This window comes from Mixophyes fleayi, chromosome 4 (genome assembly GCF_038048845.1).
Source record: "Mixophyes fleayi isolate aMixFle1 chromosome 4, aMixFle1.hap1, whole genome shotgun sequence".
Lineage (NCBI taxonomy): Eukaryota > Metazoa > Chordata > Amphibia > Anura > Limnodynastidae > Mixophyes > Mixophyes fleayi.
The window spans coordinates 261,084,014-261,102,393 of record NC_134405.1 but is presented as its reverse complement, the minus strand read 5'-3'; the positions used below and the strand labels follow the sequence as shown (position 1 = coordinate 261,102,393).

The 18,380-nt window shown below is 39.2% G+C and overlaps 1 protein-coding gene across 6 annotated transcripts in view; it reads left to right on the top strand.

The window, feature by feature from the left end:
* Positions 1-18,380, top strand: part of ARHGAP26 (Rho GTPase activating protein 26) — a 453,586-nt gene that overhangs the window by 204,942 nt on the left and 230,264 nt on the right. For all 6 annotated transcript variants that reach the window (XM_075209689.1, XM_075209691.1, XM_075209688.1 and 3 more), the window contains exon 12: positions 9,532-9,568. In XM_075209689.1, coding sequence (XP_075065790.1) covers positions 9,532-9,568 — 37 coding nt within the window. The remainder of the gene's footprint in view (positions 1-9,531; positions 9,569-18,380) is intronic.

Genomic DNA, 18,380 nt, shown 5'->3' with positions numbered 1-18,380 from the left:
TGTTCTGCATAACTTTCTGCCGCGTAAAAGCAATAGTGGCCGTACCACTCAGGTCAATGTGGAAAGTAATGGTGAGGACATGGAGGTAGTGGGCTTAACACCATTAGAGTGTGGCCACTCTAAAAACAGTTGTTCAGTGGAAAAATTAAATCGTGAGGCCTACCTTTCGTATTTCAACGGTGATGGTGCCGTGCCAGGGCTAAATGATTATATATGAATATTTATAAACATGTTATACATTGTTATTGTGTTGATTGTTTTAACATTAATAAATCTGTTACATTACAACATCATAATGTACTGTACTTACTGTGCCGCTTGCAGCTATATCATATGCTTGCTCTACCTCTGGGGATGAACTGCTGTCTGTGGGCATGCTGCTAATGGACGTACGTGGTGTTTCTTGGTCCTTCACAAAGTGTAACATATCAAAGTACCATAGCTTTGGCACATACACGTCATCAGCTGCAGCTCCAGATTTTTTGGATGCTTCAACTTTAATTCTTTTTTATACACAGTCCTAAGGTTCTGGATCTTGCTTTTTGCCCATTCAACAGTTGCTCCAGAGTGATATGGCAGACATGCGTTTACAAGCTCTTGCATCGCAATGTTTCGCATCATTCTGTTAGAATACTCCTTGGATTTGGCTTTCCACAAACATGGGTGAGCCCTGTAGGTCTCAATAAAATCCTTCATTAGGTCAGCATTTCTTTCATATGTCATGATTATCTGTATAATAAAAAGAAACATAAGTCCCATCCGTGCTGTAAATTTCAACAATGCAAGTACACATGTATGTATCAGAAATAACTTACCGTATATGTGAACGAATGTACAGCTCCGAAGAATCGTAAAATCCCTTTGTATGTAATGGTCATGAATGGGTTACAGGTATAGGAAAAAAAACACTGATACACGAGGTTATTATACACGAATAGTCTTCACCCACAATGCTCCATTCTCTAAACAAACGCCCATGTCAGAGTGTATAAAATTATAGAGGAGCCTGTCTGGCGCGGAGGAACGTGAGAAGATTGAGAATCAAGAGAAGGTGTTAGTAGGGGTGGAAGCAATGGAGACGGAGACGCAGGCACAAATTGTGTCGGAAGGGCCAACAAATGTAGGAAAAGTTACAGAGGGGGATGGAGATGCTCAAGAAGAATGTGCTGCAGGTAAAAGAGCAAAGGCAATGAGCCCAAGAGAGATGGAGATGATGGTCAAAGTATTGGACCAGTACGACTACGACTGTCAAAAGCGAAAGTACAGAAAAGTGAATAATAGAAAGGAATTGATAATACAAAAACTACTGCGATTACTGAAGGAAAAACTTGTAAAAAAAAGAAATAAATTCCAAGTCCAGAAGAGGTGGTCGGACCTTAAAAATAAAGAAGCTAGGAGACTGGAACGAATCCGTAAAAACATAAAAGTGAGTAGCACGTGTAGTCGTGTAATGTACCTGTATGAAGGACTTTATGTATTTTATTCTACTGTCACATGAACCAATGCAAACGTATGATTATTGTTTTGTCAGAAGTAAGAATTAACGGTGACAAGGACACTGTAGATACCACTGATGTAATTACACCTGTGATAAAACGCGAAAAAATAAATGTGCCCGAGGGACCACAACACAAAGTGATCTCGAGCAGTGTGCAAGGTGAGCACATGTCAGGTGTTGGAATAAAACTTGTACTAACTTTAGTACAGAGATAGAAGCGAAATGGTAAAACCTTTGTATTTTCTTGCTTCATAGATACTATCGTCACATCAGACGAAAGTTCGGAAGAGGGGAAAACATGTCGCCGAGCTCTACGATCATTTGAAAAAAATGAAAGCCAATATTGCGAACATTAAGAGAAAAATCAAAATCCTTGATAATACTTTCGATGATATGTATATGCTGTTTGCAACTGTTATGCCACAAACCAGTACCACCATTTCACTATAATACTACTTTTTGTTCACTTTTCATACTGTACTAGAGAAGTTTGAAATTGCTATTTTTTTTACCAGCAATAAAAGTGTTGCGTTAACACTGTGTGGTTTATTCTAAGTATTTCAGACATATTGGGGCATATTCATTATGTAATAAAGGTTAATATGGCGTTTACACATGTAACGGTCTACAGCCAGACAGGTGCAATACACATCTATACAAAACACAAGTCTGTGATGTGTGGATTCCGCACCACGTGGTACTGGGATTGACATAAAAAATTTACATACACACGCCCCCCAGGTCGAGGAAGTATCGGAGGATTGTCGTGGATCTGTCAGAAGTCTATACACACTACGCAGCGAAAACGAGATTGGAACGGAAATATTAAACGGTACGACCAACCAAATGAGGCGAGAATCGTCCATTTGGGCAGACTTTCGACCATCTTGTAACTGTACACACTGACCAGACTTTTGAACGAGCGGTCATATGTCAGCTGTTTCAGCCGATTATTGGACGAAAACAGTGTAGTGTGTACCCAGCTTTAGAATGGTCTTGGACAGATTCTTGACATAACACTGAAAAAGGTCCGTGTGAAGTTGGGACGGGTAAATGTTTGTGGTCTCCTTGGAATGCCTCTGATAACTTGATAACGGTTCAAACAATTCACTGATTTATTATTTGGGGCATAGTTTAATTTCAACAGCTGTAATTCATATGTCTTATTTCAGAAACACTTAATTTGAGGAAGAAAATTACTGAGAGAAAGCACTTTGTTCTGTTTCTATTTGCTAAAGGCATATAATAATTTGGAATTTTTATTGATTGAAAGGTACCACAATTCAGAAATGTGGTTAAAGCTATACTAGCAATGTGTTTCTGTACTGTTAATAGAAGCAGCAGTAATAAAATATTGAAACAGTGAAGCTCCAACCGTTCATATGCTCAGCAGGTCATGGACTTGAGAGGTGCAGACTTCTTAATGTCCACATGCAGGAGATAAAACTTAAATGGCTTCCCCTAGTAGTCAGCGCTGATCTGAACTTAGAAATAGCGGTTCATCCTATAGTAAACAATGTGATTATTAATGCTGTTATTGTTGGATCCTCCAGATGGTATGCCACACATTCCTCTGTACTGAAACAGAACCAGTGATTTGGAAAATGTGTGCAGTTTCTGTAATAATTCCTCAAAATAGGTAACACTCTCAAACATTTTTTTAAATAAAGTTGCTATATTGGCTAGTTTGTAGAATATTTTTTTTTTATTTTTTTAAAATCATTATTTCCTATCCTCTCCCTCTGCCATTAAAAGGATAGTTTCCCTAAATTTACTTCAGACTGCTTGGTATATGTGTTAAGACTGGTAGTAGCTCAGATTCCAGTCAGTTTTGGCAGAGATTGTACACACATCTGTTGAGGGTTTAACCAATGGCAAGACAGGCCGTGACTTCATCTTACATTGCAGCTGCTCTGCATTCCAAATCAAACCTTTACGCACAGCTAACAAATCCCACTTCAACTATTTCCATCTGCCATTATTAACCAACAAGTACCATTCTTTTTCAAGTTACACTTTAAATATCTGGTAACTGTATTTATTCCAGCTGAGTGTGTATATGTGTGTGTGTGTGTGTGTGTGTGTGTGTGTGTGTACACCCATTGAAATCCCCTTAACCTACATCTACTGCCTGACCCCATAACTTACACACAGTAAATCCCTTCACTTACCACCACTCTGTGACACCATGGGCTAGATTGAATTCTTAAAATATCTGCGCGAGGTGCTTCAAGAACAGCCACGAGACGCCTCGCATGGATATATTTTTTTACAGAAGTAACGCTTATTTTTGCTCGTGCACCATAAAGGTGCGAGCAAAAATGAGCGTTACTTTTTACAGTAATATCGCTTAAAATTTGTGTCTGATGTTCTTGGGAGCATCGCAGAAAATTGAATCGGCCCCCATACCTGCACAAACAGACATGTCCTCCCCAAAATCTGACAAAAAAACCTGCCAAAATAAAATTGTATGGTACTTTAATTTCTTAAATAGATGAAATTGTCCCACCTCTCAATGTCACCCATTGCTATTCAATTGTCCTCTTGCTGGCTGCATTGCTTAAAAGCTTTTTCTTTGCTATAGCCACTGCAGGGAAGCGAACTGCTGACGAACCAGCAACCCTAGAATTTATGGCTCCACTCCATGTGGCAGTCTGTCAGGGATCTGTATTGGACGGTGTCAGGATTATTTTCCAGATTCTGAATTAATCCGATGTGAATGTATAAAATGTGATGTCAGAGTTGAATTTGCCTGTGTTATTCTGTGACTCTGCCACTACTCAGCAGGTTATTTAAATGCACTGGAACTATGAGATCAATTTGTCACCTCTTGGGGGTGGGAAGAGAAGCTTTAAAGGACCTCTGATGTGGAGTAAGTCCTGTCACTGAAGTAACTTTTGACACCTAACCAGAAGTTCAAGGCTACAGCTCGGATGGGGGACTGGCATCCAAACTCGAAGGGCACATGTGGTCTTAGAGCACTGGGCTCCCCCTAAAATTTTTATATAGGAAAAATCTAGCTCCTCCTATAATTGATATTAATAGTAACCAAACACCTATTCCAAAATAGGAAAATAAACAGCAACCCAAATGTCAAAAAAAGCCAACTGTCACACAGGGAATGGGAAAAAATGAGGTTTGACTCAACTGATCAACTTTACATAGCCTTTATTTGTTATCTATATATTGGTGAATTTTAACTGGGTTTATATTTGATTACATTTTGTTTGCATGACACTTGCCAGGAAAGAAAAATATCCTACTTATAAACATTGGGGATTAAGAAAGTTGTAAAGGTGAGAATGTAAAACTCTGTCATCAGTCTAGCTGACCAATCACATTCTGTTACACCGCAGGGGGTGGAGTGGGGATAGACATTCTTTAAAATGACCAGCTCACCTAATAACTGGAGTCAGTCTTTTGGGAACACAATCAAATTGTAAGCTGTACATCTTTCCTTGTAGTCCTAGGTGTATGTATGTAAGTTTTTAAGAAACATAGAATTTGACTGCAGATAAGAATGGCTTGTCCTATATATTCTGCCAATTGTTTTATTAACTTATGGTAACCTTAAACCCTATTTGATCCTTTATTCCTTATAAGAATATTCTTATGTTTTATCCCAAAAATGTTGAAACTGCTCTACTGTATTAGCCTCTACCACCCCTGATGGGAGACTATTCCACTTATCCACTACCCATTCTGTGATTTCCTCTGGACCTACATCCCTCCAGTGTCAGTGCATGTCCTCGTGTCCTAGTACTTCTCTTCCTTTGAAGAATGTTTCCCTCCTGTATCTTGTTCAAACCTGTTGATGTATCATCACCATCAATTATTTATATAACGCCACTGATTCTGCAGTGCTGTACAGAGAACTCATTCACATTTACATCTTTGCCAGGATCCAGCACACTGTGGAGTACAGCTCTCAAATAAGCTCAATTTTGTTATATAAATGTGAGTGTGATAACCACGGTTTTTTATTTGTATTTCATTTTTATGAGAAATTACTACACTGTTGGATTTTTTTCTGATTATTATCTGTCCGAGATGAACAGCTAACATAGAAGACTACAGGACTGTTAGCAGATAAGCTCTAAAGCCTGTACTTTTGGTGCGCATATACACCTTGGGGTGGGTTTGGTGTGCATGTTGTAGGATTTTTCACCAATTATGGTTTCACGGTCAAGTCATTTCTGATCACTTTGGCTCTGTGTCTGCTATGAATTGTTGAAATATTTTGGATAAAGAACCTAAACACACTTGAGATTCTTTATTGTTTGGTATGCCCAACTCAGTTCTATAAGATATTGGATGATGACCTTATGATTCTACACCATTTTGGCGCCCTATCCCTTTACTTATATCCCTCCCCTTTATTTCCAATCTCATTTCTACCCCCACTCCTTCTTGTCCCCTCCACTCTACCATTGACCGCTGCTTCACTACCACATAGATTATCTATTACTACTTACCTCAAGGATTTCCCCTGTGCTGCTCCCCACCTATGGGACACACTCTCACACCCTATTAGATTAGCTACTATGCTTCAAACTTGCCATTAAAACTCATCTTCCTTGAAACCTATCAGCCCTCCTCCTATCTCCTCTGCCTCTGCTACTACCTTGACTTTCCCACTGTACAATCCTTTCGTTTTCTTCTAGGATGTAAGCTCTCGTGAACATGGCCCTTTTCAGTCGTGTTTTCCTTCTACTTTCATACCTTCTTCTCAGACTTTTGCTCGTCTAGACCTCTTTCACAAGTCCATGCTCCTGGGCAGAGGCCAACTTCAAGTGGGTACTTATCTCTTATGTTCACGGTTTAGTCCAGGCCTAGACAAGCTGTGGCTGACCAAGTGTTGTGAAACTATAACCCCAGCATGTTTTGCAAGCGACAGTCTGACGATTGCAGGCAGGATATGCTGGAGATTGTAGTTTCACAACACCTGGAGAGCCACAGGTTATCCAGGCCTGGTTAAATGAATAGCTTAGTCTGGAATAGCTTATTCTCTGTTTTGTTTGTACTGTGTTAATTAATAGCTGATTATGATTATTTATTATTATTATTATTATTATTATTATTATTATTATTATTAGGATTTTTGTAGATTGGTAAGGCGCCACAATGCTCCCCCTGTAGGGGTAACAGAACATACATAAAACAAGGACATACAGGGACAGTAGTGGCGCAGGCCACCCCATCCTGGGTGAACTTTTACCTTGGCTTCCTTTGCTACCCTCATTACCCCTATTCTACTTCTTTACATCCTTAACCCCCTCCTCTCCCTATCCCCCTATCCCCTCCCCTAACTGTTCCCTCCCTGTACCCTTCCCCCTTCTCTCGCTAACACAGAAAACCCAACAACATGGCATCATCCCCGGACCAGACCAGATTCAGGATCAAATGCTATCTGGTAGGTACAATAATGAGATACAGTTGGCTGGTTTCTAACTTCTCTGAACCATGTAACATACTCTCTGTGGATACAAAGTATCACATGTTCATGCTCTATATGTACTTTCACAAGTTGTATGTGATCTTGTAAAAAAAAAATTCTAGTTGTCCAAAATTTACTGATATTTGTTTTTTACTTCATAAGACTGTTGTTGTAAATAAACTGATTTAAAAGCTAAACAAAAACAAGGACATACAAGGTAGACAAAATAAATGCGGACATGAAAACAAAGGGTATGGGGGACCCTGCTCATTACAGAGCTTACATTCTAAGTGGAAGAGGGCACAGCTAAAACAAGATGAGCTAGTGTAGACTGGATATTGGGACAGCTGTGAGGGTGTATTTGTGTGAATAGTATCAGGGATAAGGTAAGCTTTAAAAAAACAGATGTATTTTTAGAAAACATCTTTGAACGCTGTGGAGGGAAAGCCTGGGTGGGTGTGGTGAGAAATTACATAAGTGGGGAGCAACAAGGGAGAAGTCTTGTAGGTGGGAGTGAGAGGTGGTTACCAGAGATGAGGTGCAGGTCAAAGGTAGAACTAAGAGGGCAGGAGGGAAAGTATTTTGATATGAGAATTCAGATGTATAAAGTAATGATGTTGTTGAGGTCTTTGTAGGTAAGGGTGAGTAATCTGAATTGGATTCTGGAGGACTAAGGGATCCAGTGTAGGGATTTGCAAAGTGGTGCAGTAGATGTGGAGCAGTGAGAGCGGAAGATCAGTCTTGCAGCAGCATTTAGGATGGATTGAAGTGTGATTATATGGGTGCCAGGAATGCCAGATAGCAGGAGGTTGCAGTAGTCAAGATGGGAGATGAGAGAATGGATGAGATTTTTGGTAGTATGTTGAGTAAAAAAAAAAAAGGCATATTTTGGCAATGTTTATAAGGTGGAATCGACCAGACTGGAGAGGGTCTGGATATAAGGAATGAAGCAGAGTCAAGTGTGACACCAAGGCAACGGGCTTGGGAGACTAATGAAATTGTGGTCTTATTGACAGTGAGGGAGATTTGAGGAGGTGGTGATTCTGGCAGGAGGGAAGATAACAAGCTCTGTTTTGGATATGTTAATTAGGACATCCATGTGGAGTTAGCCAAAAGACAGAAGGTTACACAAGATAGTACAGGAGGGGAGAGATCACAAAGAGAAATAGATTTGGACTTCATCAGTGCAGAGGTGGAACTGGAGGCAGTATGAACGAATTAGTGCCCCAGGAGAAGAGGTGTAGAATGAAAAAAGTAAAGAGCCAAGAACGGAGCTTTGTAGGACCCCAACAGATACTGGGAGTGGGGGGGGAGATTGTGCCAGAGATAGAAACACTAAAGGAACGGTTTGATAAGTAGGACGTGAACCAGGAAGTACTATCATGAAGGCCGGTGGAATGAATGATGTGTAGTTGACTGATCATTGTTTAATTATGTATAGTGTAATTAGGTATTGTTTGAAGTTGTCAACTGTACATAGGGGTGAACAGAGTAAATATTTATAGTGCCCTGGATCATTTGTTGTGCCTTTTATAAATTAAAATATGATGATAGCTAACCTTTTTCCTTGTGTAAGGGCAAATTATTCTATATTGTTTTGGGATAGGAAATCAGAATTGGCCTATAGCCTCATCTTTTTATATGGTAACAAACACATGATATCCTTTATATTGTACTGAATAAGAAGCATTATGATTTATATTATTCATTGTATGAGCTGTTGGTCAAAACTGGACAATTAAACACCTCATGAAGCATCTTGTCTCGTGTGATGTATGATCCCGACATTTTCTAGTTTCACTATTTTACTTGAATTGGCTGTTTAGTAGAAAATTCTATCTAGGCAGACAGGAAGATTTAGAAAGTGGGATTTTTACAAAAGAACAATTGAAAGGTATATGTTGTCCTTCAAATATTTGTAGAACATTGCTCATCATTTGCTCAGTTTTATAGCAAAGGAAAGAAAAAGACAATTATGGTTTACACTTATGTAATGGACTATTAAGGAAAAATATATTTCACAAACCTAGATTTCTATACATTTCAGGGGCACATACAGGATTTTGGTGGGGATTCCAGCTTTGACTTTCACCAAAATATCCATGTGCTATGTATAGGTGCATATTGTCCAAGTACAACATATACAGGGGTCCATTGTAGCTGCCATGTACTACTCTGACCCTGCTTCCCTCAATGGTGTGTGTGTATGTACAGCTAAATATAAATCTATATCTTTATTATAGATAACTGTGTTTGTGATTAGGGTTGGTGTCCACTCTCAGCGCTGTACTTCATTTTTCTTTTCTAAAGTCTGTTGATAGAATATACAGCATATACATTCCTATAAAAGTGGATATAATGTAATTTCTTTACGTGTGTGTGTGTATATGTTTTATTACTTTAAACATATGGTTTCAATATGTTGTTTCCTAAAAATAGGGGTCTTAATACATCAGGACACTACATGCATGTGTATGTCTAGACAAATCTGGAATGTAGTAAGATATTATGGCAATGCTAATTCTTTGTAATCTGTAAAATTACCATGTGAAAAATAGCTGCATTATATTTTATTTTACATTTCTTTATATTGTAGGTTTACAATTCAAACAAAGACAGCCAAAGTGAAGGAAGTAAGTACAAACTAATAAAAGAATATTGTACGTTTTATAAAGGCTAATATTTTTGTGCATCTTTTTAAGGGGGAATTGATGTATTTTGCCATAAAAACATCAAAAAGATCTGTATGATATCCTATCTGCTGAGGGGACCATAAATAAACATAGTTTGGGGTTTAAGCTTCTTTTGTGGAATCAAAGGGGTCTATCTATCAATAGGATAAAAGTAATTTCTAAAGGTGGAAACTGGAATTTTCGCCATATTTTAGAATTCTTTCCTATTTATCAAACCACCCCCAGGCCAGTAAGGACTATTAGGGGTGCCTCCGAAGCTTCGCCATGCAAAGCAGGGGGAGGCTTATTTAACAAGGACTGCTGCTGGATAAGCCTCAGATTGTCACTGCAGGACAAATGTTTTTAACTAAATCTTTTCTTTCCTTTTAAAATTTTTTGTTAATGTGTTTTAATTTTCTTTTTTTTTTTTTTTTTTAATTATAACGTTTTATTGTATTTTAGGGGACCTGGAAGCCCAAGTCCGGCTTCCAGGTCCAGTGTGCATACACATGCAATAAGCAGCGATAGAAAATCGTTATTATGGAGGGAACTTAATACATAGACCCCATGATTTGTAATTTTTCCCAACAATGGTACAAAGAATGGTTGCCAGATTTTCTATGTCTTTTTAGCCTTCTGGTATGTGGTTTAATAACACAGTGACATACAGTACAGTAGCTATAATGCCTCAGTTGAATTCTATATTTAATCACAAACAGTTTTGTGTTAATGTACAACTTGCAAAGTAACCTGTTCATATTTTTCCCCTTCTGAATGTTAATCTGTTAGCCAACACAATACTTTATTATTACCAGGAAGGTTTTTCCTATAATTGAAAATACAAGTTACTAACTGTAGAAATAAGCAATATATTTCACCATTCCCTTGGTAACAAGACCTTTCCCCTGAAGCTAGTGAGATTAGTAGAAATTACATTTTCTTCTTTCATTCATTTTTTTCCCCACCATAAAACGTTACCTCCATTTCTTTTAGAGATGAGAGCACTCGGATTTATGAAATCCGAACATTGCCGATCCGAGTCGGATCCGAGACAGATCCGGGTATTGGCGCCAAATTCAAATCTGAAACTGAGGCTCTGACTCATAATCCCGTTGTCGGATCTCGCGATACTCGGATCCTATAAATTCCCCGCTAGTCGCCGCCATCTTCACTCGGGCATTGATCAGGGTAGAGGGAGGGTGTGTTAGGTGGTCCTCTGTCCTGCTATATCTCGTGCTGTTCAGTTAAGTCCTGTGCTGTGCTGTGCTCAGTCCAGTGGTGCTGTGTCCTGTGCTCTGTGCTTTTAAGGGCATAGTTATTTCCCCATTATTCCCACGTTTTTAAAAAAAAAAAAAAAAAAAAAAATAATAATAAAAAAAAAAAATTATAACCAAATTTGCAAAGCCAATCCAGCAGTATATAAGCCCATTGGTACTGCAATATTACAAAGTTCACTGATTCAGCAGTGTATAAGTCCAGTGGTTCTGCTATTACAAAGTTCACTGATTCAGCAGTATAAGTCCAGTGCTACTCTCCTGTGCCGCATATAATTTTTAAAGGCTTTGCCGAGTGTGTGTGGCTTAGGGGTACGCTCTCTTGTGCTACATATAAGGGAAAACCAAAATTTGGAGGATAAAGTAGGGAAAGATCAAGACCCACTTCCTCCTAATGCTGAAGCTGCTGCCACTAGTCATAACATAGATGATAAAATGCCATCAACGTCGTCTGGCAAGCCCGATGCCCAATCTCCTAGTACAGGGCATGTAAAATCCAAAAAGCCCAAGTTCTCCAAAAATAGCAAAAAGAGAAACTTAAAATCATCTGAGGAGAAACGTAAAGTTGGCAATATGCCATTTACGACACGTAGTGGCAAGGAACGGCTTAGGCCCTGGCCTGTGTTCATGACTAGTGGTCCAGCTTCACCCAAGGATCTAAGCCCTCCTCCCCCCCCCCTACAAAAAATTTAAGAGAGTTATGCTGTCAGCAACAACAACAAAACAGCAAAGAACTCTGCCTTCTAAACAGATGACATCACAAATCCCCAAGGCGAGTCAAAGGGTGTTGTTGGTTGTGAACCCTGACCTTCCCATCACTGTACGGGAAGAGGTGACTCCATCCAGCATTTGCAGCACGCCCTCTGCATATGCTGGAAGGATCACCCACAGTCCAGTTACAGATTTGGCTAATGAAGGTGTGAATGTTGTACACTGGGAGGAGGATATTGATGTAGCTGGCGCTGAGGAGGATGATTATGATGCAGACAGATACCAAATTGCCTTTCTCAATTTCTATTTATATTCTAGATTGTATAACGGCTGAAAAGTTTTCTGTTTTACTCCTAGTGGAGAGGGGATCTGATGCAGACAGATACCAAACTGCCTTTCTCCATTTCTTTGTATATTTGAATTTCTAGTTCTACAGTCTATGCAGGCTGCTTTATTTATATTCAACTACAAGTGTAGGGCGGGGGGGGGGGCATAGATAGCCACCAAAGTAACGTGGTCCATTTAATTTCACTTTCTAGCTCCACAGTCTGTGCAGCCTGCTTTTTTTATCTTCATAGTATTTATATTTACAAGCCTTGCAATCTAAATTAACTAGGGGTAGTGACGTGCTAGAACTCCAAGAGGCAGTTTGGAAGCCCCTGTACAAACTGGCTCTATTTTTTAACTGAGTTGTCCCCCCTCCAGTGTGTACTCGGAAAGAGTTTTTAGTGCAGCGGGGAACCTGGTCAGTGAGTGGCGAAGGAGGTTGCTTCCTCACAACGTTGAAAAAATTATGTTTATAAAAATGAATAATCAATTACTCAATGAAGTACAGCACTGCCCTCCAGACAGTACAGAGGGACTGTGGTTGTGGAGTCCAGCGGGGACGAATTGATAATGTGTGAGGAGGAGGAAGTACACACTGTAGGGGGAGAGGAATCAGAGGTTGAGGATGAGGACGACATCTTTCCTCAGTAGAGCCTGTTTAGTTTGTACAGGGAGAGATGAATTGTTTTATTGGTGTGGGGGCACAAACAAACCAATCATTTTAGCCACAGTTGTTTGCTAGGCCCTGTCGCTGAAATGATTGGTTTGTTAAAGTGTGCATGTCCTATTTCAACAACATAAGGGTGGGTGGGAGGACCCAAAGACAATTCCATCTTGCAACTTTTTTTTTGGCATTATGTGACCATTCAACAGTCGTTTGCCATGTTCAAAAAGTAAAAGAAAATGCCAACAAATTCAATAAATTAAATCAAAAGTTAAATGCCCTGTCATTATTTAAAACAAGAGGTTTTGACGTGCTAGAATTAGTGTAGTGTTAAGATGTTATAAACACTACACTTGGAAATTGGAGGAGGTATTGTGGCCCCGGTATCAAATTGGGTACCGGGGCCACCCCACTACGCAGTCCAGATACTTGTTTGGTGGAATTCAGACCAGTTGAGGGTTTTATTATTATATTGTGGGGACCACTCTATACCACACTACCACTCTATACCACTCTATTTAATACTTTAATTCTATTAGTAGTTACCATAAAGAGGAACAAAATAAACCAATTTTACCAAAAGTATAATATGACTTACAAACACTACACTTGAAAAATGGTGCCTTTAAATGAAAAAGTCAGTCTTCATTGCACGACTATGTGCAACAGGGACAGTTTTTTGGTTTACAAAGTCAACCAATAACATTTCGACCCTGTCTGTCTTTAACATACTTGATGGGATCTCAATGATGAATGGTCTGTACCATGGTTGGAGGAGGTATTGTGGCCCCGGTACCAAATTGGGTACCGGGGCCACTCCACTATGCAGTCCAGATAGAGGTGTATCAGATATTAAACAACGTTGACTGTTGCTGCAAAAATTTTAAATAATATTGTGGGGAACACTACACTACGCAGTCCATAAACTTTTTGGGTGGAATTCAGACCTGTGTAGGGTTTTTTAATAATATTGTGGTGACCCACTCCTCTACGCAGTCCAGGAACATTATTCGGTGAGATTCATACCAGTTGATGGTTTTCTTATTATATATATTGTGGTGACCCACTCCTCTACGCAGTTCAGGTACATTATTGGTGCGAATCATACAAGTTCAGGGTTTTTAATTTATATCGTGGTGACCCACTCCTCTACACAGTCCAGGTACATGTTTTGGTGCGATTAAGACCAGTTGATGGTTTTCTTATTATATTGTGGGGACCACTCCACTACGCAGTCCAGAAAGATAGCCCGTTGCAACGTTTTGGACTAAGAACTATATTGTGAGGTGTTCAGAATACACGGTAAATTAGTGGAAATGCTTGTTATTGAATGTTATTGAGGTCAATAATAGCGTAGGAGTGAAAATTAGCCCAAAAAAATTGATTTTTTTTAACTTTTTATGCTTTTTTCAAAAAAAATCCGAATCCAAAACCTTAAATCCGAACCAAAACCTTTTGGCAGGTGTTTTGCGAAACAAATCCGAACCCAAAACATCGAGAAAATCCGGATCCAAAACACAAAACACGAGACCTCAAAAGTCGCCCGTGCACATCCCTAATTTCTTTGTTATTTGATTGAGATCACTTGTGGTTCCTGGTCACATTAGCTGAAATGTTTATTACATATGGGAGCACTGGGGTAAAGTCTTTTCCGTTTGCATGGTAAACAATTTAAGAGGACGTTGTCATGAAAACATACCCTACTCTAATCTTTTTTGTAAACAATGCTGCTCTACTAACACAGCTATGTTGCAGTGCAGGTTTCTTTATAAACCTGCCTAATTGAAAATGCATGTAAGATCAGCCTCAACACCATTCTGTAATTCATCCGTATAGTTTTTAATCAACTTACTGCAATGATGGGCAAATTGATATACCCCTCGGGGCCGCATGGTGTGACCCTCTTACCTTAAAAAATGTTCCAGTTATTTCGGTAAGAAGTAAAAACAATACATATAATCAAAGAGACGCGTATCTGTAATAACACATTAGTAACCATTTTAAACAAGTGTTACAAGCTATAACAAACATATCTAACAATAAACCAGGAAGGAGCTGGGGGTGCAGATAAAGACTTGAGGGATTGCCTGTTGCCCATCACTGCCTTACTGTAACAGGAACGTTATATCAAGAAAATAGAGACCGTTTTGCACCAAATTTTGGCATTGCCCTGCAAAAAAGTAGGACCCTCATCAGCTGTGCTTGAACTACTTTGTAGTTTCATAGGAGAATGTAGTGATGTAGACCATTGCCAACATATTTCCTATAATTCTGGAAAAGGAAAATTTGATTGAAATTAGATCAGACCTCTGATGAGACCCTAGTATGTCTATCCCATACCTTTTTTATTTTATATGACCACTTTACTTTTGTGATAGGTTTTGAACAGCAGAAATCTGAGCTTTTGTGAGGTATTGGTCAGGATATGGCAATACAGTAAAAACTGATGCTGTATGATGTAACTTTGATAATGAAACAAGCAGCATTACATACTGTAGGTAGTGTTTGCCATCAATGACATTACGCATGATGACTTCATCTATGAAGACATCACTCTGTTATGTCCCAGATGCATATTCTGAAAGTATTTGCTCCCTGGTGTCATATTCTTTGTTTTTGAGTTCATGCATATTAACTTTTGTCTCTGTTTCTGTCCTGTTATCCGATTTATAAAAATTTGTCTCGTGAGCAACCCTCTCTAGCTTATGTCTCTTTCCTACCTTCCTGTCTACCTTAAAGCAAGCTTTGTCTTTGTTTACTTTCTATTTGTGTGTCTCTTCGGACTTTCTGTTTATCTTGTACTTGATTATTTTACAATTTCTATTTGTAGAAATGGCTCCCCCATGTTTTGCTATTGTGATTTGTTAACGTTCACTCATATCCTTGTGTTTTATATGATCACTTTCCAGTGCTGCAGAATTTGTCGCTCCTTATAAATAAACCTTGATGGTAATGATAATAGCATATATACCACATTAACGGAGTCTCAAGAGAAACCTACAGTACTGGAGATTTTGCAATCTTGCAGTGTCTCAGTGCATATCATATATGTGCAAGTGCATATTAATTCTGTAATCTTCATTCTATATTTTTTTATGATTTAATTCTGTGGTTCATAGCTATGCAAATATAGCTGGTATTTTGCTATTTATGTCTATATTATTGTCTCTCTAGGTTTTTCATATTTTTCTTACAGGGAAATGCATATATCTCTCACTCATTAATGTTCTTTAATGCTGCTCTGCAGATTTCATTTTTTTGCACACAATATTTTAAGTCCTAATGGATTTGTATTTGTAGACTTTCACTTCACTAGCCTAGAGTTTACCTAAGGATTCATTTCCTCTGCTCTTGTATCTGACACTAAATAACTCCTAATCATAGTCAGCAACCAATTTAATTCTTCTTTATATATTGTTTAAGTTGGACGACTAACAATCTTGTAAAGTAGTCTGGAGTTTTATTAGAAAGGTGGTAATGTTTTATAGAGCAGTGTCTCATTAACTTGCTGGGAATAATTTTATCACTTGCCAGCTTGTTTTTCCAGATTGAATATGTTCTGGACTAGGACAGAGTTCAACAAACTACCGGCCACGAAATTAGTGGAGTTTTAAAAAGCAAAACTTTTTGCACTTTTCAATTCCCCTAGTAAACAAATAAACAACCCCCCCCCCAAAAAAATGGGCCTTATTTACAAAGTGTGATGATTTTGAACCAGTGCGCCCAGAGCTCTTCAAGGTACACACACATTCCCTCCGCTATCATGTGGAAGAATCAGAAGTGATGCAAAGGTGTAACTTCTGCTCCTCAACAAAGTAGGTGACAAACGTTGGTGTACGTGTGTGTATGCGTACATACAGGATATAATTTTGTCACAGAAGCACTTTGCAAGTGGTGAATGACAGAGGTCATGTCTCAGGCTGTTTGTCTTGTATGCTTTTAAACTCCATGGAGATTGTCTGTGTGGGGGGAGAAAACTTCCCAAAAGAGTGTGTTTGGCTATATAATGAGCCATTATAAGGGTCCCTGGGGTTTAAATGGAGAGAAAATGGTGGGCTCTATTTATAAGGCCCATTTCAGGTTCTCTAACCAGCTAGCAAGTGCTGGTAATCAGAAGTTGTACCTGGAATATGCTAACAAAAAGCTGCTAAGCAGTTTCCTCAGCCTCCCAGACCTGGGGAGAAGGTTGGATGACACTGCAAATGGTGACCAGTAAGCTATATAGTGTGTGTGTGTGTGTGTGTGACACAAGGCCCTTCACAGAAGAGAGGGTGTTAGTCAGTGCCGTACAGGTGAGGTGTTTTATTTTGAAAGTTTCTTTATTTTTCAGCTTAATAAAACCGAACTTGTGTGTCTTTTCTGCTGCTCTATATTACCATCTACCCCAGGAGATGGCACCTCTTTCACTAACCCGTTTTCAGTATATATTTATTATAGCCAAGAGATATAGCAAATGACAACACCTACATAATACAAGAGAACAAGTTAGATAATTTGTTGACAAATTCAATGCAAAGGTGTACTGACTGGGAAATGTCTTATTCATAAGTTGTCAACGTGAGATGCAGTAGTACTATGTTGATCAGGACAGTTCTTGCACAGACTATGTAAACTGACATAAAGAATCTGTATCTGCCACACGAACAACAACTAAGTAGCACTTCAAATTTGTTAATATGGTGCAGTTTCCAGTCCATCAGGCATTAAAACCAGCATGAGCAGTTCAGTTCATCCAAAAATAGCTTGTACTAAAATGTCACTAACAAAAATGCAATTTTTCACATACATAGAAGAGGTAGGAGATTCAGTTGAGATAAATAAGAGGACAGTCACTGCTGCCAGCAGCCGACTTTCTTGACCTTTCTATAATTTGTGGCTGATAATGCTTCTGCCTTACAATAGCTACACACACTTTCCCCACCAATAGCTACAACTATTATTTATCTACCTTATGCATCAGTTGTTCCCAACATCTTAGTTTGTAACCTTGTTTTGGGCCGGGCCATGAATAACTAAATAAATATAATGATAAATAAAGGATAATAATGCTTTTCTGGACCAAACAATGACCCCAAACATGCACAATTCCTACCCAATCATTTTGAACATGTACAACAAATGTTGTTGATTGTCAGCAAATTACTGTGGGTAATCTCTGTCTGACCAAAACCATAATGTGTGGCCTGCTTTAGAGTCAATGGTTATACTATAGTCCATAACCTAGTCAACATGTGCCTAGTTGTGGCCGTCGGCTGAAGGACATAGACACGCTCTACACGTTCTGCAGTTTTAATACCCCTATTACAAGAAGGTATAGCCTGTCTGGGCAAGTCCTCAGCTTTGCGCAAATGCACAACAGGGCCCCAGCATTTCAGGATTCAAACTAGGATCAACATAGCTTAAGACACCAGCAGCAGGTAGTCAAAGTTGCAAGAAAGGACAGGTATGAGAGTGCAGCTCAGTCTGCCACCTGTTCTGATTCTAATGGGGTAGTCCTGAGTTTTTGGAACTGCCCTGCACAGTCAGTGCTTCTTCCTGACTACAGGGATAGACTGGAGGCATATTACGCCTCATGTTGCTCTTCCAATGCACCACTTTCAGGAGCTCTTACTTTGCTGCAATGTCTGATGGAACAGGGGTCAGAGTGCTGCAGTGGACTACACAACTCATGTTGCTGCTCCATGGTATGAGCAGAATAGGAAAGTGGTTTGGGTAGTTGTGTCATAAAATGACCCCTGATATAGGCCAGCGTGAAATAACAGAGTGCCTGGATTTTTTCTTTGGCATCACTTGTGCC